The 21,359-nt window shown below is 32.8% G+C and overlaps 1 protein-coding gene and 1 pseudogene across 1 annotated transcript; one reads left to right on the top strand and one right to left on the bottom strand.

Annotated features, from left to right (window-relative positions):
- Positions 1–9,956: 9,956 nt before the first annotated feature.
- Positions 9,957–13,269, top strand: LOC11441248 (subtilisin-like protease SBT4.3; annotated as a pseudogene).
- Positions 13,270–18,191: 4,922 nt separating this feature from the next.
- LOC11444976 (putative pectinesterase/pectinesterase inhibitor 45) lies at positions 18,192–20,957 on the bottom strand. The gene is made up of 3 exons (XM_039830118.1): positions 19,812–20,957; positions 19,339–19,499; positions 18,192–18,964 (listed from the first exon to the last, which is right to left on the bottom strand). The coding sequence occupies exons 1-3, from the start codon at positions 20,870–20,872 to the stop codon at positions 18,282–18,284; spliced, it is 1,905 nt and encodes a 634-aa protein (XP_039686052.1). The 5' UTR covers positions 20,873–20,957; the 3' UTR covers positions 18,192–18,281.
- Positions 20,958–21,359: the final 402 nt, after the last annotated feature.

The raw sequence follows: 21,359 nt of genomic DNA on the forward strand, positions 1-21,359 counted from the left end.
CGTGATTTTGGTGCGACTCGCAAGAAAAAGTAAACGAAGAGTATTATCAACGTATTCTTTAACACATTTTTTCAACACATTCTCTCTAATTGGTTGAAATTTAAATGAGTTTCACTTACTCATATATGCCCACATAAATGTAAAACCAGTTTAAGATCCAACTAACTAAACAGAGTGTGTTCGAAAAAGTAAGATGCTAGTATAATTCAAACTAAATAATGATGATGTAATTCAGTCTTCACAATTTTTTCAAGATCGAAATTGCTCACTATATAAGACTTATCTCAATCGAAAAAGAATAATTTTCTTAGACTATGCACTTTTAGCTTTGTTTGAACTTTACAATTGTGTGTATAAATTTTAAATGATGTTTGCCGGTTTAAATAATGTGGCCTCCACATTGTCAATTTATGTCTAATATAATTGTGGAACAATACTTGTCGTAGGCAAATCTACTTTTTTAAATTCTAAAACAACTTTGTAATCTATATCAATACATAACGAGAATAATCATTTTAGGCTAGATTTTTTCTTTTCAATTCTACCCATTCATTTATACTATTTTAAAATTTTAATTCAAGTTTTTAATTGAAAAATTAGTTAAATCTCACTAAAATATGAACAATCTGCAACTATAGGAGGAACAATCACAATATTTGACACTATGAAAAACCTTATTTTAACCTATATAAAAGATATTGTGTTTCAATATAATTTTTTTATTTAATTTTACCATTTTAAGATTGTTAAAGAATATTCTAACGACACTCCTTAGCATTTCTTTAAAATAATTATCATAGCCATATCATTTTTATAAGACTCGTAACACCTTCATCACATCCAAGACTCAACATTTAAAGTGTAACCCGAGTAATTCAATTTTAAAGATCGTATAGCAAGTAATCTAAGAAGATTTTAATATTATTTTAAAATTTGTAGTTAAATAACCCAACCATAAAAAACCTACCAGAGAAAAAAAGTCATTGGTCTCATAACTCATATCTAGCTAATATCAATACGGGAGCATTTGTACTCACAATAGCAACAAGTCTCAATTGAAGTCCCCATTGAAGTGTCGGTCAACAACTCATATTTTTTTTTTTTGAAAGAACAACTCATATTTAAAGTTATTAAATTGTGTACCTACACTTCCAGTTTAAATTACAAAAATACTTCCGGAGTTAATTAATTTTGTAAAAGAAAAAACAATATTATTTTTTATTAATTCTTTGGTTCATATTGAATACGATCATTAAATATTGTATCAAAACCCCACCAAAAAAAATATTGTATTAAAATATTTTTTAATATATTGCATAGATGAGAGATATATTGACTCCAAGAGCAAATCTAAATAGTTACTCCACATCTCCATCATTCATATCATCTTGATCTAATGAACTAGATTTTAGTCTTATCAATTTTCATGTGACCTCATCTTTCTTGACTATTTTCATCATGTTTATTGTTTCCGTTTCTTCCCACATATAATATTTACGTACCGGAGAAATAACACGGTTGATTTGTTACCGGAGTACAAGGCATGGGCTTCGTTTGGTAGCTTCGCCACTGCGTGATAGCAATATATCTAGTTTATAACATTCAGAATTCTTTCTGAATTTCTTTAGAAACGTGTAGCTAAATACTTTTTGGTTCTCTTTCTGAATTCTTTCTACTAACACACAGCAGCAGCCACCGTTATCTTTCCTCCCCTCCCCTTTTTTTCAAATTACTCCGACGAGATGTAGATTCGCTTGCGGTGGTGTGATGAGTACCTTTGTCCTCCGCACCACCTTTTAGTCGCCAGACTTGCCGGCGGTGCTGTTTGTTTTCATCTTTTCCGTCGTTCTGACATATGGGTTTCTATAACGAGTTGGTGTGTGGTTCGACCACCATCACGTCTGTTCTGATCGGCGGACCCTCTGTTCGTTATGGCCTGTTTTCTGTTGGTGTCGAAAACCCAAACAGGGGTAGTCCTCACAACTGCCGGTTTCATGATTCTGATCTTTGAAGGTGTGTTATCGATTCGAGGTAGGCGTTTTGATGTTTTGACTCTCTGATCATTATCCAGGTCTGTTGAGATCTGCAGGTGTCAAGATTATGGTTTCCCTTCTCCGAACAGATGTCGCCTTAATATCTGTTTCGATTTCCGTGATTGATTTCGGACTGCTTTAAAATCCTCATCGTTTTATCTATTTGATGTTGGACTCATGGGCTCGAAAGAGTCGTGTAGAGCTTGTTGCTGTTTTTGCAGGGAGTTGATGGATCTTGAATTGTTTTTGTGTTGACAGACGATTCATACGCCAGACTAAGAACCGCCGTTCACTTTGTTTGATTGGACTCTAAGGCTCGAAATGGTTATTTAACTTGCTGCCATTGTTGCACGGAGCTGATGGTACATGAACCACCTCCGTGTTGACTGAGGGTTCAATCACCGCATCGAAGATCTTTAATTAGCTTTAGGATTAATTAGAGGTTGATACACTTGTTTTTATTTTTGTATCACCCATTTGGGGTCGACTTACACTCCTGTGTGGTTTTACTGGGTTAGGTTTACGTCCCCCAGTTTTTATGTATTTTTTTCCTTTTTTTTAATAAAATTTATGAGCATTTGACAAAGATTAGAGTAGGGTACCAACTTAGTTGAACACCTCTCTCTTTGATGTCATTTTGCCCTGGCCTTATTCAAAAATTAATATTTATGTTCACAAAAACAATTAATTATTAGTAAAAAAAATCACAATTGTTCGTCATGGTACTACAATGTGGTAGTGCCTTGATTTTTCTTTTTGCAAAAAATTAGAACAAAGGGTAAACGTTTGGACCGAGTTAATTTTTTATTTTTCGAGATCTAGAATGATATTTGGATATTTTTCATGTTTGCAACTGTGGAAGCTTATGAAATCATAGGATAGCATCATTTTTTGATTCATCAATCCCTTCGGAAAAATAATTATATCAATTTGTACCATATATTCTTTTTTTTGGTAGTGTACCATACCATATATTCTTTAATAATATTCTATGGTTTCACTTTCACCTCTTTACAAAAATATTCTTTTTTTTTAAGGGAAAAAAAATACTATACGGTTTCACAAAATTTGCAACAAAAATAAAATGAAATCAGCACAAAGAATATTCGAAGTTCAAACCATGAATATTGAGCAAATAAAAGGAAACCGTAAGATTTTGCAAAAAAGAAAGAAAGATAGAAACCATAAATATTGTGTGAATAGTCAAGGAAAATGAGGTCACATGATAATTAATAAGACTAAAATCAAGTCCATTAGATTAAGTTGAAATGAAGGGTGAAAATGTGGAGTAACTATTTAAACTTACTCTTGAAGTCAATATATCTTTTCTCATTTTTTAATAATATTTTATAGTGTCCGTATTTAAAAAAAAAAAAGTCATCTTCTTCCTTTCCCTCTTAAACTCTCAATCTAAAAACATCATATTAATATAAAATGTCATCATATTAATATAAAATGTGCACAGTCATGTTTTGGAATTTTTTGCGCCACTTTTGTTCTTGGTTAGCTTGTTCCACAAGTAATTTATTTTTTTTCCTTTGCAAATGTGATGTGAAAAAGATCCACAAGATCCGGTTAAAGTTCATCTCCGTTATGTAGATGTGAAAAAGAGGGCTTGGTTCACAATAAACCCCACCGACAAGTTGGACGAGTTGAAGGCAAAACTTGACGACTTATTTATCCATGTTGGTTCAAATCACAGAACATATTATGTAGTAGTACAAGTTCCAGGCGTGGGCTTGGGGGAGGATAAGGAAGATGACCGTTGGAAGACCGTGTATTTTCCACAACTAGTCAAAGATGATAGTGACGTTGATTACATGTTTCGCGTGATGCTTGAAAATAACCTTTTACATCTTTATGTCCGATCCGTTGAAGTGTAACATTTTTTAACGTGTAATAGTGTAATATTTTCCGAATTTGTGTCTGTATTGTTGAATTTTAATGAATTTGTGTTGATGTAATTTAACGATGAATTTGGGTAATTTTGACCGTTTGTGTGAGATTATGTAATTTTAGAAATTTATGGACAAATTTGTGTAATTTGGATCGTTACTTGTCATTAAGTGTGTTTAAGTGATTACGGGTCATTACCGGCGAATTTGTGTAATTTGGACCGTTTGGATCGTTATGTGTGATTATGTGATTGTGAAAAAAATGATGTTTTTGTGTAATTTTGTTCGATTGTGTCGTATTATCCAATAATCTTGTTAAACTGGCGTAAGTCGGTTCAATTACGAGCATCTTAAGGTTACGGGTCTTTGATGACACATATTGCATTCAATGCATATTAGTAAATGTTGTACTGATATATCAGTAGAGCGTGAGTTAACTTGCGCAAGTGTTAACACTATGTGTGAGTTAACTCACACAGTGTTGTACATTTGCGCAACTTAACTTGCGCAGCGTTAGTTAACTAACGCATACATTTACACTTGCGTTAGTTAACTAGCGCAAGAGTAAATTTGGAACGGCTGCAGGGCGCGAGCAAAATGTGCTGGGTGGAGAGCAAAATTCTATAAATTTACGGTTGGACAACCAATTGTCATGTGTCTCGTCTCTTTTATCATATGCCAATCATCTATGAATTAACACAACTATCACACAAAAGATGATTTTGATGGTTGATGGTAATTAGAACACTAACTTTCTTAACTCTCATCTTCCTCCTAACAAGGGTAATCAGGTGGTGGCCTTTCTGGCACCTAGAGATAGTGACGGGTATGATATTGTAGGGTGAAAAGGGCTTACGATCTTCAATGTGGCAATTCTGAACCCCAATAAGGGGGTTCACGTTGAGAAATAAAGTTCTCTTTGAGGAGGGTTTTCACTACCCTATTAATCATATTCATGTATTCTTTGAGTTGGTTCGAGCCATTGGTAGGGGCAAGCGTCCTCACCTAACAAATGGTTGAGGCATCTGGACACTATCAACATTGGTGGGAAGAGATAGCGAGAAGATTGGGTCAAACTTAATTGTAATGGAGCTTATAAGGAGTCGATGGACCTTGCAGGTTGTGGGGACTTTATTCGAGACTCTGTCGGTCAATTACTTGCAGTTGAAACGAGATGCTCTTCATGCTGATATGTGTGGGGCATGTGTGAGGGGTTAATGATAGCTAGAAGACAAAGATTTACATAGGTTATTTTGGAAAAGGACTCCAAAGTGCTTGTTGACATGGTTAAGTGTAACTACAAGCATAGTCGGGCTACCCCTGTCCTAATTTTTCGTATTCGTGATCTCATTTATCTTGCTTAACAAGTTCAGATCAACCATATCTGGTAAAAAAGGCAACATACATAAGATTCTTTGTTAAATTTATTATATATATATATATATATATATATATATATATATATATATATATATATATATTTCATTTTGATTTTTTAAAAAATTTCTATATATACTCGATTTACAATGCTTATGAAAAAGAATTGATTTGTTTTTTGAAGTGATTTTTTTTTTTGGATTTAAAAATAAATCATTTTTTTTAAGATTCAAAAGCATCAACTCATTTAAAAAAAAAGTACAAGAAAGAATAGGGGGACAAATGCCAAAACCTTTTGAGAAGGTTGTAAATCTATAGTTGAACATGCCCAACTTATTCCTAGTGTACTCCCCCCTAATGAAGTCACGGATATCATCAAACAAAAAAAGATCGAAAGAAGACATAGAAAGACCAAAATTAATCAATCTATCAACAGAAACGTTTCCTTCTATGTAGATATGTGAGGCAAACAATCTCATATTTCTAGTGATGTGAAGACAATAGAAGTCATTGTAGCACACAACTCAGCTACTAGAGCACTTTCCTCTCCTAAACATTGAGCAAAGCAACCTAAGCACAGTCATTGATCATTTCCTCTCCTAAAATAACAAACCTTTTCTTTAGATAATCAAATAAATAATAAATTAAATATTAGAAAATGTAATTTTTTTTTCCGATAATAAGTTTTTTTTTACAGAAAAATAGAATTTTTATGATAATGAGTTGTTTAAGGATTTTTTTCCTTAAAGCGTTTGTATGGAATGGATTTTTGTTCCGATTTTTCCCCCCGCACGATTTATCGCCAATTGTGGAAAGAAAAAAGAGAAAATAGAAAATCAACACCACCACTATTTTTTTTTTTGTTTGGTAATAAATGTGTTACGTGGTAGTTTGAATATGAGAACAAATAAGGGTGAGATTGAGACAGAGAAAATTGGATAAATAGCACGTCACTGTAGAATGGCTCTTGATTGGACGGTATGGCCATATGGTCTTATTTGGCCTTGTTCTATGTAGTCTATAAGAAACTTTTTTTTATTAAAAAAATAATCAATAAAGTCTATCTATAAAAAACAAATTCACATTCGCTAAAAAATTATGAATCAGGGAATAAATTCACCACATCCATGTTAATAGCATAAAACGACATATTATCTATGCCTATAAATATGATTATATTCAAGTCTTTTGAAAACCTGTCTCTTCAACTCTATAACGTTGACGACCTTAAAATCATTCATTGAATCTACACTTGCTTAAAATTATTTTTTTCAACTTGAATCAAATAAACTTTGTACTGACATGGTAAATAAAAAACACACCGCACAAAGACGGAAAATCAAAACAAACAAAGTCATGCAGAGACAACGAAATCGCAAAAATAAACAAAATAAGATTGAAAATACAAGAAAATCACTTACTTAACTAAAAAAGAAAGAAAAACAATTTAGACTGTGATTTTTGATCAAAATTGATACTAAATCCCCCTCTTTGGCATATCAAGAAGAAAATCATAAACGACTAAGGTTTGAGAAAGAGAAAAGTGATAAAGGGTGAGAATTAAGTTACAAAATATCATCATTATCTTTGTCGGTATATGTAAGAGGATGATCTGCAATGGTGGCTCTTCTCCAATTTAACACCGGCTAAATCCAAAAAAACACAAAGGCTTTGTTTGGGAGTTTGGAGGGGAGGGGAGGTTTTTGAAAAGGAAGGAGCAAGTGGAAGAAATAGAAGACATTGAGAGGAAAGGGCTTTGTAGGTTAATTTTTTACTCATAATAAAAAATCCCCCTCATTTGGGGAACTCAAAAATCGTATTGGGGGAGGGTTTTGGGGGTTATGGAGGATTTATATGAAATTTTCAAATTCTATCTATGTTGTTATAATATTCTTAAAATTAAAAGTATATTAATCATAAGTATTAGTTTTATCATTCTCTAAAAATCCGTTCTTTAAAAAAATGTGAATTTTTTGTCCATTTTTCTATATATTTTCAACCCCCCAAAGCCCTCTCCTCCCTTCCTCTCCAAACTCCCAAACAAAGTCTGTTTGCGAGTTTTGAGGGGAAGGAAAGGAAAGGCTAAGGAGGGGAACTGAAGGAAAGGAGGGAAGGGAGAAAGGAGGGAAAACCTCCCCCTTGTTTGGGAGTTAAAAAACCAACAAGAAAAGGAGATGGAGGGCTTATGTTAAATTTTACTATTTTATCATTTTTTCTCTTAAAATCAATACATTGTGTTATACTTTGTAATTTGGCCCTGTTTGGATAAACAACTTATATGGATGCTTATAGCATTAGAGCTTATAACATTAGAGCTTACATCATAAGCTCCTATACTTGATAAGCTATTTATATTTGGATTTGTACACTAAAAAGTACTTACAGAAATTGAATTGTTTGAATGTGACATTACATAAGCAATTATCGAAATTTTAAATATTTTTAATTTAACAAAAAAAATCAAAGAATTGAACCACAATTATCAAGATTTTTTTTGATAAAAGTAATCTGTAGAAAAACAATATTATAATATATTAATTATAATTATATATAGTATAATCAATATTCGTCCTTAAAAAAAATATCAATATTCATATAAGACAAAATTAACATTAGATAAGTATATAGTTACGTACGTAACAAAAAAATATTCATATAAGAAAAGATATTAATATTCAGTTTTATTTTGTTACGTAATAAAAAAAAAATAAAAGTCTTCCTTAAAAAAAAAAATCTTAGTTACGTTTGTTAATTTAGTAAGATAAGTATATAACAATTTTGTTACTCACGCACCGCCAAAGATAACTAACATTATAAAATATATGTTTTGAAAAAGTGGATCCAAAGAGAATCGAAGGAGGTTACATAAATTCATAAGCTCCTTGTTAAGCCGGAGGGTAAGCTGAAAATTTAGGCTTATTAAAATATGGCATAAACAACTTATGAAACTATGATAAACTATTTTTATTTATTTACCCAAACACCTTTAAAAAGACTTATGAGAATAGATAAGCTCATATAAACTCAAAATAAGTATAAGCTTAAAATAAATCAATCCAAACGGGACCATAGTGCGGAAGTTATTTTCACTAAAATTCAAGGACACCTCAATATATAAGCAACCTGAACGGTTGCTATTGATTTTTTTTGTTTTTGTAATTTTAAAAATTGCACTATGTCTTCATTGTTATGCAATTCAACCAAATAAAAAGGTGGTTAACACCGTTTGAATTTGATGCACCGTTTGTTTAATTATGAATTCATTTTAATAGTGTTATGTTAAGATTAAAGAGTGCTAACCATTAAACTCTCTTTTTATCATTTAAATCTCTTACTTTTAAAAAAAGGAAAGGAAAGAAAAGTTGCGCAAGTGACCAACATCAATTAATAGACGTCCGTGAATTTCGTAGCCATACCTTCCGTACTTATTTAGCATTTTTCAATAGTTATTAATATTAAAGAAAAAAGAGAGGTAAAGACATTGACACTTTTGCTAAATCAAAGTAATCAAGTATTTGGGTTTTAATTAAACATTATTGGAAAGTGTAAGTTATTTTTTTTTTATTTTTTTTTTATTTTTTACAGAAGGGTAAGTTATTGAGTTGAGAATGATAAACGTGGTATTAATTAAATGCTCAAATTGAAAAAAAATGATTAATATTATATTAAAATTTGACAGGCTTTTTTTTTTGTATGAAAATATTTTTACAAATGCGCTATATATGATTGAATGGAAGAATGTACTTTTTATATAAATCGTAAAGATTTTGGTTTCCTTAAAATTTTAGTTGTGTATATAACTAATTTATTTATTTAATTTTAATCTAGTTTTTATCTTATATAGTATAATATTATATAGATTATATAGATTAATACTATCATTTCTTATCATTTTATGATAATTTTTTTTTCTTGAGTTGCTAGTTTAGTGGTTAGATCTTAGCCTTGTAATTCAACGGTACATAATTCAAATCTCTCTAGAGTCCAGTAACATTTTAAGTGGTTCTAAAAAATAGTGTTTTCCATTGAAAAGTTTAAGAGTGGGGAACGATAAATGAATAAGAAAAATTAAACATGGATGAAGGTAGCGTGAGAGAAGAGGGGGAATATGTAGAAAGGAATAAAGGAAGAGTGATGCCATGCTGATAAAAAGGAAAAGGTTGAAAGTGACTCTAAAACCACGCACCCTACAAAAAAGGTTGAAAATGGGGAAAGAGAAAATAATAAAAAAACAGAAACATAGATAAAGATAACAAGAAAAGGGAAAGAGTTGTAGAAAGAAATAAAGGTAGCTTGATGCCATGATGAGAAAAGGGAAAAAGTTAAAACTTTCTCCAAAAACCAACCTCCAACCACAAAATGTTGAAAGTGCACCATTGAAACATAATAAAGGTAGTGTGATGCAACAATGAGAAAAGGGAAAAAGACGATGGTGTTGGTATTAGTTTCTTAAACTACATAGGGGCGTAGATGATAAGTTACTACCATGAATCCAACACTTTAAAAATGGGTCCTGCATAAAGTATGAGACTCTACTTATTAAACAATTCTTTTATTAACAGAAAAGCTTTCACATCACATAATTTTTTGGTGAATATAAATACATTGTTGGGGTTTGAGTTAAGTATTCATCATTTTACAAATACAAACAATGGCCAAGCATAATGTTGTTTTCTCATTCCTTGTTTCTTTATTTTTGGCATCACTAATTCCGTTGGTGTGTGATGCCACTAAAAGTGGTGATGAAAGCAATAAACTTCACATTGTGTACATGGGTTCACTTCCAAAGGAAGCCTCGTATTCCCCAAGCTCTCATCATCTCAGCTTGTTGCAACATGTTGTGGATGGTAGTGACATAGAAAATCGCTTAGTTCAAAGTTACAAGAGAAGTTTCAATGGTTTTGCTGTTGTACTCAACGATCAACAAAGGGAAAAACTTGTTGGCATGAAAGGTGTGGTCTCAGTTTTTCCAAGCCAAGAGTTTCACCTTCAAACCACAAGGTCGTGGGACTTCCTTGGACTTCCTCAATACCACAAGGTCGTGGGACTTCCTTGGACTTCCTCAATCATTCAAAAGAGATCAAACTATTGAGAGTGGCTTAGTGATTGGAGTCATAGATAGCGGAATATGGCCAGAATCTGAAAGTTTCAATGATAAAGGTATATATATATATATATATATATATATATATATATATATATGGGATATGATCAAATGACACCATGGTGTCAAATTAAATTTGACACCAAATCATAACCATTAATTCAACTTTAATCCAACATCTATTATCAATTCATTAAATGCTCACATGCTTGATCAAATGATCCAAATTTTAATTTTAGAAACAATTTTTCTTTCTTCTCTTGATTAATTATTTACTAAAAATTCTCTATGGTATTATTATGATTTCTTTACACTATTCCCCGTCATCCTTGTTTTTTTTAGAAACCTTTTTTATTTTTATTTTTCTTAGATGAACCCAAAGAAATTGATTTATAAAGAGCACCACAGATAATTATTGAACGACTGCACCAAAAAATTAAAAAGAACATATGCTATTAAGCGAAAGCAAAACACAAATGCTAGAACACCCGATACAAAGATTAGTAAAAATTAGAATCTCCAAAAAAAATTAGTAGGAGAAATCAAATGGCAATCATCTACCTATTGAAATTAATCAAATGGCAAAATATAATGAAAACGGTAAGTAATTAATCAAGAAAAGAAGGAATAAATTATTTCTAAAATTAAAATTTGGATTATTTGTTCAAGCATATGAGCATTTAATGATTTGATGAGAGACGTCAGATTAAAGTGGATTAATGGTTAGGATTTAGTGTCAAATTTAATTTGATACCTTGGTGTAATTTGATCCTATCCCTATATATATTCTTGATAACAATCCCAATATCTTATATGTTATAATTGTCATACATATTTTTTTTAAATGATTTTCATATCTATGAAATATTTAACTTGCTTAAAATGATAGATAATTAATTAATTTGAATAAATTTTTATTCTTATATTTAATTAATTTCCTCTTATGCATAGATTTAGTAATAATGTTGATTATCGTGAGTATCTTAAGATATTGAGCAATATTATTGTTTATATCTTAGAAAGAAAGTGTAATATATTTAGAAACTTGTAGTAACCTACTATATATGATGGTCTTGTTAATTTGATTTTTTTTTTTTTTTTTGTAATTTATTAGGTCTTGCTCCGATTACAAAAAAGTGGAGGGGGGTTTGTGATGGTGGTGTTAATTTCAGTTGCAACAAGAAGATCATCGGAGCACGATTTTACGCTGTTGGAGATGTGAGTGCAAGAGACAAATTTGGTCATGGAACCCACACATCATCCATAGTTGGTGGACGTGAGGTGAATGATGTGAGCTTTTATGGTCTTGCGAATGGAATTGCAAGAGGTGGAATCCCATCTTCAAGGATTACTGCATACAAAAGTTGCAATGATTTTGGTACATGCACTAATGATGCTATATTAGCTGCATTTGATGATGCCATTGCTGATGGAGTTGACGTCATCACTATCTCTCTTGGTGCCCATAATGCCATTGATTTTTTGAGCGATTCTATATCAATTGGTTCTTTTCATGCCATGGAGAATGGAATACTCACAGTGCATTCTGTTGGAAATACTGGCCCTGTCCCAAGTAGTGTTTGTAGTGTATCACCTTGGTTATTTAGTGTTGCCGCAACTACCACAGATCGAAAATTCATTGACAAGATCATTCTTGGAAATGGACAAACTTTTATTGGCAAGTCGATTAATACAATACCTTCAAATGACACCAAATTTTCAATAGCTGTGCATAATGCTCAAGCTTGCCCAATTAGAGGAAATGCATCCCCTGAAAAGTGTGATTGCATGGAAAAAAATATGGTGAAGGGTAAGCTTGTTTTGTCTGGATCTCCAAGTGGTCAATTGTTTAGTTTTACAAGTGGAGCAATTGGTGTAATCCTTAATGCGTCACAATATGATTTCGATGCTTCACTTGTCACTAAGAACCTTACGCTTAAGTTGGAATCAAAAGACTTTGTTCAAGTTCAATATTACAAAAACTCCACTAGTTACCCTGTAGCTGAAATTTTAAAGAGTGAGATCTTCCATGACACCGGTGCTCCAAGAATAGCCATTTTCTCTTCTCGTGGCCCAAATCCTTCGATTCAAGAAATTATGAAACCAGATAAGCGCCCCAGGAGTAGAAATCCTGACTGCATATTCACCTTTAAATTCACCCTCAATGGATATTAGTGACAATAGAAAGGTTAAGTACACCATATTATCTGGAACCTCTATGTCTTGCCCTCATGCTGCTGGAGTTGTTGGATATGTGAAATCATTTCATCCAGATTGGTCACCTGCAGCTATCAAATCTGCTATCATGACAACTACTACACCAGTGAAAGGTACTTATGATGATTTGGTAGGTGAGTTTGCTTATGGATCAGGGAATATCAATCCAAAACAAGCCATTGAGCCTGGACTTGTTTATGACATTACTAAGCAAGATTATGTGCAAATGCTTTGTAATTATGGTTATAGTGCTGAAAAAATTAAACAAATTAGTGGAGATAATTCAAGTTGCCATGGAACTTCTGAAAGATCATTGGTGAAAGATATAAATTATCCTGCAATTGTGGTTCCAATACTTAAGCATTTGCATGTAAAGGTTCATAGAACAGTTACAAATGTTGGCTTTCCCAACTCAACCTACAAGGCTACTCTCATTCATCGTAATCCAGAAATCATGATAAGTGTGGAACGAGAAGTACTATCCTTCAAATCGTTAAACGAGAAACAATCCTTTGTTGTCAATGTTGTTGGTGGAGAAAAATTAAATCAAACTTTGTTTTCCTCCTCACTTGTTTGGTCAGATGGCACCCACAATGTCAAGAGTCCCATCATTGTGCATATATCTCTATAGTTGACCATATTATATTATAATGGAAAACTAAATAAATGATTATTGAATATTCAACTATGATGCACTCTATATCTATAGTTGTTCTTTTAATCAAGTTTCTACTTATAATATATATATATACACAAACGTGCGCGCGCACACAGACATGGAGAGACACACATTATCATATCTTATCATTTTGAGAAATCACTTCTCATGAGTTACTAGCTTAGTGCTGAGATCTTAACCTTATCCGTAAAATTTTCTCTAGTGTCACTTTGATTATCATACATTAACTTTTTTCATTGGAGTATGTGAAGTTTTTGTAATAACGAAGGTAACACAAAAAGTCAATTGTGTATATGTGTGTCTATATATACATATATTAAATGCTATTTGATTATTCTACAGTAGAATGAAAATTGAAACTAGTTTTTAGAGTCAATTTTATATTATAAAAGTTAAAAAAGAGGTTTTTTCTGGGAATTTGAATAAAAAACGGTAATAAAAGAATCAATATTGTTTGTAATTTTTTATCACTAAGCATTTCCTAATGATTTTTTTAATTAACATCAAGAAACAAGAATAAAATGAAACCTTAATTTTTCAGTGTTTCTAAAAACTAGTGTTACACATTGAAAAATTTAAAATTGGTGAAAAATAAATGAATAAAAATATAAAACATTAATAAAGATAGCGTGATAAATTGAAGGAAGAAAATTGTAGAAAGGAATACAGAAGCGTGATGCCATGATTAGAAAAAAATAAAGATTGAAAGAGACTCTAAAAATCACATTTCCTTACATAAAAAGCTGTAAATTAGAATGAAAAAGGAATAAAAAAAGACTGGTGCTCGTCACACCCCAAAAAAAACAAGTTACACCCTAGAATGACTAATATACCCCTAAGTTGAACATAAGTAAACTTAATTTACATTAACCTAAATTGAATAAGTAAACTGAATTTACATTAACTCAACATAAGTAAACTTAATTTACATTAACCTAGATTGATTAAACTAAATTTACATTAACCTAGATTGAACATAAGTAAACTAAATTTACATTAACCTAAATTGAACATAAGTAAACTTAATTTACATTGACATAAGTAAACTAAATTTACATTAACCTAAATTGAACATAAGTAAACTGAATTTACATTAACCTAGATTGAACATAAGTAAACTTAATTTACATTAACCTCGATTGAGTAAACTGAGTTTACACTAACCTCTTATATACATGTAAACTGAATTTACACTAACCTAGATTGAAGGTAAAGTAAACTAAATTTACATTAACCTAGATTGAACATAATAAGTAAACTTAATTTACATTGACATAAGTAAACTAAATTTACATTAACCTAAATTGAACATAAGTAAACTTAATTTACACTAACCTAAATTGAACATATCTCATACCAAAACAAACAATAAACAAATAGAAACTCATTGAAAATGAAATTCATGAAATTCACTAACCTTTATGAATATAATACAGATCAATAACAAAGATGTTGATTCAGATATTGGTTGCACATCTATGGTGATTTGTGGATGAAAAGGGGTAAGGGTTCAGAACGATCATAAAAGATGGGTTTTTAAAAATTTACATGAAGAGGGCAATTTTGGTATTATTGTAAAATTTTAAATAAATTTGGGTGTAACTAGTTTTTTTTGGGGTGTAACTAGCACCAGTCTAAAAAAAACCGGAATGAAGGATAAAGGGAACATGATAACGTGGTATAGTTGTAGAAAAAGGTAAGCTTGAAAGTGAAACTCTAAAAACCACAACCCCCTACATAAAAAGTTGTAAATGGAAATGGGAAAGGAATAAAAAACTGGATTGACGGATAAAGATAGCATATGTGGAGAATAAAACATAGTTGTAGAAAGGAATAAAGACAGCGCGATGCCATGACCAGAAATCAGAAAGATTCAATGATGATGGGAATAGTTGCTTAAACTCACCGGATGCGTAGATGAGAAACTATCAATGTGGACCCAACAATTTTGAAATCGGCTTCACTATAAGTGGTGGGACCAAGATAAGTTTCACCTAATAAAATAAGAACTGTTAGAGTTTGTGTTGAAAAGATACTAAAGATTCAAATAAATTAGAGTTGATTCACCCTTAAGTCAGAGAGTTTTATTGATACGATTCAAAGTAATTTGACTCGATTCATCCATGATTCGATTCAGAAAATTATGAAACGATTCACCCTAAGTCAGAGACTTTTGATGATGCGATTAAGATTATTGTGAATCGATTGACAAGCTAGAGAAAAATGGTTATTCATGCAAAATGCTATGCAAGACACAAGGAACACATGAGACATGGATTGCTGATTGCTTTCATAAGATTTTATGCTATATTGCTAAGAACAAAAACAACCAACTTAACATTAACAAAGAACTATAAACTATTATATCCTAATATCATCAAAACAAAAACCTAATCTAATACAAGCTTCAATCTCTCCCTTTTTGATGATGTCAAACAATGTTGATGAAGCAGCTTAACTCCCCTTGAAATATAGCATAAAAGCAAGAACAGAACAACGAGTATACAAGCAAGAGTATCCAGGCATACACATAACGCATAACACGAAAACATCATCATGTAATCTCCATCTTTGACATCGTCAAAAAGAGTTCGTAATAGGGAATTAAAAACTTGTAGGCATGCAACAAAAAGCACAAAGACAACAAATAGCATTCAAAAAGAAAGAATTAAACAAGATTGTCCAAGCTAAAAGGAATAACATAGTACTTGGAGAGATCTTACCAAGTTTAGAAGTGTAGAAAATGTTATTATTTAGGCCAAGGACAAAAGGTAATAAATATGGAGTTTGCTTATTTAAAGCAAGAGGTATCTAAGATACCTAGTCCCTACAGATCTTGAGGAAAGAATCGGATGGTAGCGGTTTTATAAAAATGTCAGCAAGATGACACTTAGTGTCAACATACTCAAAAATTACATCCTTCTTATCAACGATCCCTAAGGAAATTATGCCGAATCTCAATGTGTTTAGTTCTTGAATGTAAAACTGGGTTTTTGGTAAGATTGATAGAACTAGTGTTATCGCATTTTATTGGAACACAACCTAGTTTTAAATCATAGTCAAGTAGTTGTTGTTTGAGCCATAAAATTTGTGAGTAACAACTACCGGCTGCTACATATTCAACATCACTGGTAGAAAGAGCAAAGCTAAGCTTTTTGCTATACCACGAGATTAAACAATTTCCAAGTAAATGGCAAATTCCGCTAGTGCTTTTTCGGTCCGATTTGCACCCGGCAAAATCGAAATCCGAAAACCCAACTAGACAACAGAACCCCCTTTGGGTACCATAAACCAAAATGAGTAGTTTCGCTCCAGCATCGCAAAATTATTTTAACAATTTTCAAATGAGATTCCTTAGGAGAGGCTTGGTATCTAGCACACATACAAACACTAAACAAGATATCGGGCCTACTTGCTGTTAAATACAACAAAGATCCTATCATACCTTTATACCTTTTGCAATCAACGTCGATGCTAAATTCATCCTTGTCGATTGAGAGAGCTGATGCCATGGGAGAGGAAATAGACTTGCAATCTTGCATATCAAACTTCTTGAGTAGCTCCAAAGCATATTTAGTTTGATTGACAAAATTTCTCACTTTGGCTTGCTTTATTTGTAGTTTGTAGACCAAGGAAGAAGGTGAGCTCCCCCATGAGAGACATTTCGAACTCACCCTGCATTTGCTTAGAAAATTCTCTACACATACTTTCATTAATAGAACCAAAAATAATATCATCAACCTAAACTTGAACAAGTAGAATATCCTTTCCTTGGCGTTTACTAAACAATGTAGTGTCAAAACTACCACGAGAAAAACCTTTTTCTAAAAGAAATTTGCTCAACCTCTCATACCAAGCTCTAGGAGCATGTTTGAGACCTTAAAGAGCTCTTTTTAATTTGAAAATGTGATCCGGAAATTCAAGATCTTCAAATCCGGGTGGTTGTGATACAAAAACTTCTTCCTTTAGTAGACCATTTAGAAAAGCGGACTTAACGTCCATTTGATAAAGTTTAAAGTCAAGACAACAAGCAAATGCCAAAAGAAGAAGTATATCCTCAAAGCGGGCTACAGGAGCATAAGTATCCTCGTAGTTGATCCCTTCCTCTTGGTTGTATCCTTTTGCCATAAGCCTTGCCTTGTTTCTATAATACATGTAGTTAAAAAATTGAATTCTTATTATAGGAAAAGGATTAGATTCTCTAATTACTTTGAAGTCTCAACCTTTGATGCTACTGTATGAAAAGTATTGAGTATTTTTTTCGTTCTGTTGTATGAAATTTAATCGTTATGCTATAAATACCATCTTTACTGCGATGATGTGTATGAAATTGATTTCTTCTGCTGTATGTAAGAATTGGACTGTGGCCTGCTAGGTGGATGTTTTACTGTATAACAATTTATTAGGTTCTCATGCAGTATTCAGTAAAATGACGATTTAATTGGTATGCATATGATATTATATGATAGTGTGTACTGTTGTTATAGTCGACGGAATGAAACTGTCAATTTCAAAATGACAGTATGATATTAACCTTGGTGACCACAAGCTATTTAATCATTTTAACTTGTGTAAATTGACTTTAGAAAAATTCCATTTCAATTTATTTTAGATGCCAAGTGATTTGGTATGACATTAAAATCCGTAGATTTCTGAGGAAATAAAGTCCATAGATTCCTTACTTTTCGAAGCAACTTTTACGAATAATAAACCTAAATATTTCTCAATAAGTATTAAGTTCTATTTAAACTCGTGATCATAACTTAGTTGATAGAGATATTGTAATATATAAGAGTAGGGGTTCGTTTCTATGATTCTCGCATGTTCATTTAAGAAGTGAAATTATGATCACTAGACTACTTGAAAAAGAAAATATCTACGTCAAAGAGTTGTCGATGAATATAAATGGTTGATTCAAGCATTATTGAACTCAAGTTGCACACATGAAAGTGCTACATGCAGAAAAGATCATCAAATCAATTGTACAATCCCAAATGAGCAGGCACACCAGTACCATTAATCCATGACCCATCCAAGAATGGTTCAACAGTATAAGTAAGAGCCTCTCCCCTCTTAATATCTTTGCGTCCGATCCACTTAACTCTAGCATCAGTCTTAGCACCAGCTCCAACATTGTCATACTCACCATAATACAATGTTTTTAGTGCAAAATCACCTTCCCAAGGTAACCAACCTTCAGGTTGAATCAATGCAGGAATGTCAGATTCCATGATAATTGTCCTTGAATATTCCTTCCATGGTCTTCCAATGTAGTTCTTGGTTGTTGAAGGTAGGTCATCCTCACCCTTGATGACACATTTTTGTAAGACGAATGCGGTGTTTGATTTTGAGTCGATTCTTCCATTCGCTGTAATGATGTTTTTTTGGTTGTCAAGTGGCTTTCTAAGAACCAATTGGCAGTTTTGGAAGACTGCGGAGGCATGGCCGAAGATGAAATCGATTGTGCCAGAAATGACACAGTCGCGGTAGAATTGTCTGTGGGTTTGTGCGTATAGTGTGTCTTGGTAACCTTCGAAGTTGCAGTTGACGAATATGGAGCAATCTGCTTGGACTCTGGCGGCCACGGCTTGTTCCTTTATTGCACCGGCTGTGTTTCTAAATCCCATGTCCCGGCCTACGAATCCATCTCCAAGTACCACTGCAGGGTGCATGAAAAAAAATTAAGAGAGAAGGAATATAATACTATAATTTTAAATTACATAGAGCAACGGCATTTGCAGGCACAAATAAAGATTTTAGAGATCTCAGCAGCAGCATCACAACTATAATTGCGGTTGCATAGACCACATTTTATCACAATATCAATGTAACCACTAACAAAATCTAAAACCATCATAATGTTATTTAAAAATTGTGTTCTACTACGATTTTGGCTGCTACATCATTTATGATGTCTGCTGCTGAAATTGAAGTTGCATTGTTTCTTCATACTACCAAGGATCCCAATCAACGAAGTTTGGAAAGACAGACAAACATAAAATATAATCGATATGTGATAAATATTTTACATACCAAATGATGCAGTTTGGAAAGTTCTGACTCCATCAACGAAGTTTTTGTTGCCGGTTATGATACTCTTTAAACCACCATCACCATACATGGTAAGGTTCACCATTTTCTTTGTCACTGTAACCGTCTCATCGTATACTCCTTCCTTAACATAAACAACATACCTGCATGTCCACGTTTGAAAATATATTCTTAGCATGATCATGGATAACAATACAAATTAATATTCCAATGAATAATGAATAAATTTGCTTATTGTTAGAGACCATAAGTTTATATTTATTTCTTTTCAAAGGAAATTAAACCAAAACTTGAACTTGGCTCCTCGCAAACTGTCTGTATGATGCAGCCTGATGTAGATAACTAGATTAAGAGACATTAATTTACTCTCTCTAAATATAATAATCTACACCTGACTGAATCATATAGTTGGTCTATAGAGGATCCAGATTTCCGAATTAACGTGAATTTTATACCTTCCTTTGTAGGTTTGTGGAATAGCAGCCAAAGCTTCAGAGATGGTTTTGAAATCTCCACTACCATCTTTAGCAACAGTGACATTAGGTGTAGGTTTCTCAGTTGATCCAGGCAAGTCAACGGCTGGGGCAGCCCAAGAAGGAGGAGCGTCAACACGGGGAGCACCAATGGGTGCAGCACCAGGAGCACCAATGGGAGCTTCAAAAATCGGCTGATCAGCATCGGGAGCACCATCAGGAGCATCAGCAAGATCCTCATCGTCGTCCGCAACAGCATCAGTATCAGCATCGGGAGCGGGAGCATGTGCATCTGATTTACCCCAAGGTAATTTGAATCCTGAAAGTCCACCTTGAAATGCATTAACAATTTGAGAAACCTGTGAAACAACAGCGAGGGAGTTGCTCAGAAGTTGCCTTGATTCAGCAAATATCATCTCCATCTTTTTCTTCAATTCTCCTTCCGGGAAACCGTCAGAACAAGTGTCCTGGTAAGATATAACAGCACTAAGCCAGTTGTTCAACTCAGCTTCTTTTGAAGCTAGTTTGCTAATATCAAGTTGCCCGACTTCAGTGATCGAGAATCCCATTTCTTCTTTAGCATCCTCAAACAACTGTTTACAATCTTCATAAGCTCCCTTTTCTTCCTTGGAAGCGAATTTCAAGTTCGCGGTTTTGTTGAATGCGTTGTTAATTTCATTCTTGGCAACTAGCATGAAAACCATTAGAAGACCCTTTGGTTCTTTCAATTTAGGGTCTTTTTTCAATGCCTCTTTAAGTGTGGTTACACATTTTTCCTTGTATTCTGAGTGGCTGCACAACATTGTCACAAGCCTCGAGTATTTATCAACACGCTCGGGTTCTGGCGGTGCGTTTTGAACTGGTTTCTTATCATTATTATTATGATCTGGTCCTGATCTTTTGACAATGACAAATGTTACAGCTGCTATAACACATGCTATGAGAACAACAGAAGTTACACCGATCAAAATCTTTTTCTTAAGGTGTTGTTTCGCATTGGCTTTTCGCCTTTCTGATACGAGATCAAAATCTTCGAACGCCATATCGCGGTGTAAGGCAGAGGGAAACAATATAATTTTCCTCTGCCTTAGACTTGAGGGAAGAAGGACAATGAAAGAAAGATAAGGGTAATTGTATTGTCTTCAAAACGTTGTTGTTAAATAACCCTTTCTCCTTTGCTTTCATTTTTTCCATTGAGAGATTAAATGTTGTTTTTTTTGAGGAAGACAACCTAGGAAATGAGGTGGAGAGACATTTCTGGTATTACTACTATTTTTAAAAGTTACATAAGATTTTAATAAAATTCTTATACTTTTTCCCCGTTTCTGCTATCTTTTCTCTAACTGATCACATATCTTTCTTGCAAATGCCAACTTTCTATGACCCTTCATGACAAAATTTTGAAGTTGGCAAAGTAATAAAACATGGAGAATCCACATGGCCTTGAAACACTTTATCCATAAAATTAGAATGAAAGTTGTGTATATGAGATGTAACAGTTAATTAATATCTTTCATTGTTATTGATATT

The sequence above is a fragment of the Medicago truncatula genome, chromosome 2, assembly GCF_003473485.1.
Source record: "Medicago truncatula cultivar Jemalong A17 chromosome 2, MtrunA17r5.0-ANR, whole genome shotgun sequence".
Taxonomy (NCBI): domain Eukaryota; kingdom Viridiplantae; phylum Streptophyta; class Magnoliopsida; order Fabales; family Fabaceae; genus Medicago; species Medicago truncatula.

Excerpts from the sequence above, each read along its gene's own strand:
- LOC11444976 (XM_039830118.1), bottom strand. The coding sequence starts at position 20,872 with ATGGCGTTCGAAGATTTTGATCTCGTATCAGAAAGGCGAAAAGCCAAT. Across the intron at positions 19,500-19,811 it reads CCACAAACCTACAAAGGAAG|GTATGTTGTTTATGTTAAGG; the intron begins GTATAAAATTCA and ends GTGGACATGCAG. Across the intron at positions 18,965-19,338 it reads TTTCCAAACTGCATCATTTG|TGGTACTTGGAGATGGATTC; the intron begins GTATGTAAAATA and ends TGCACCCTGCAG.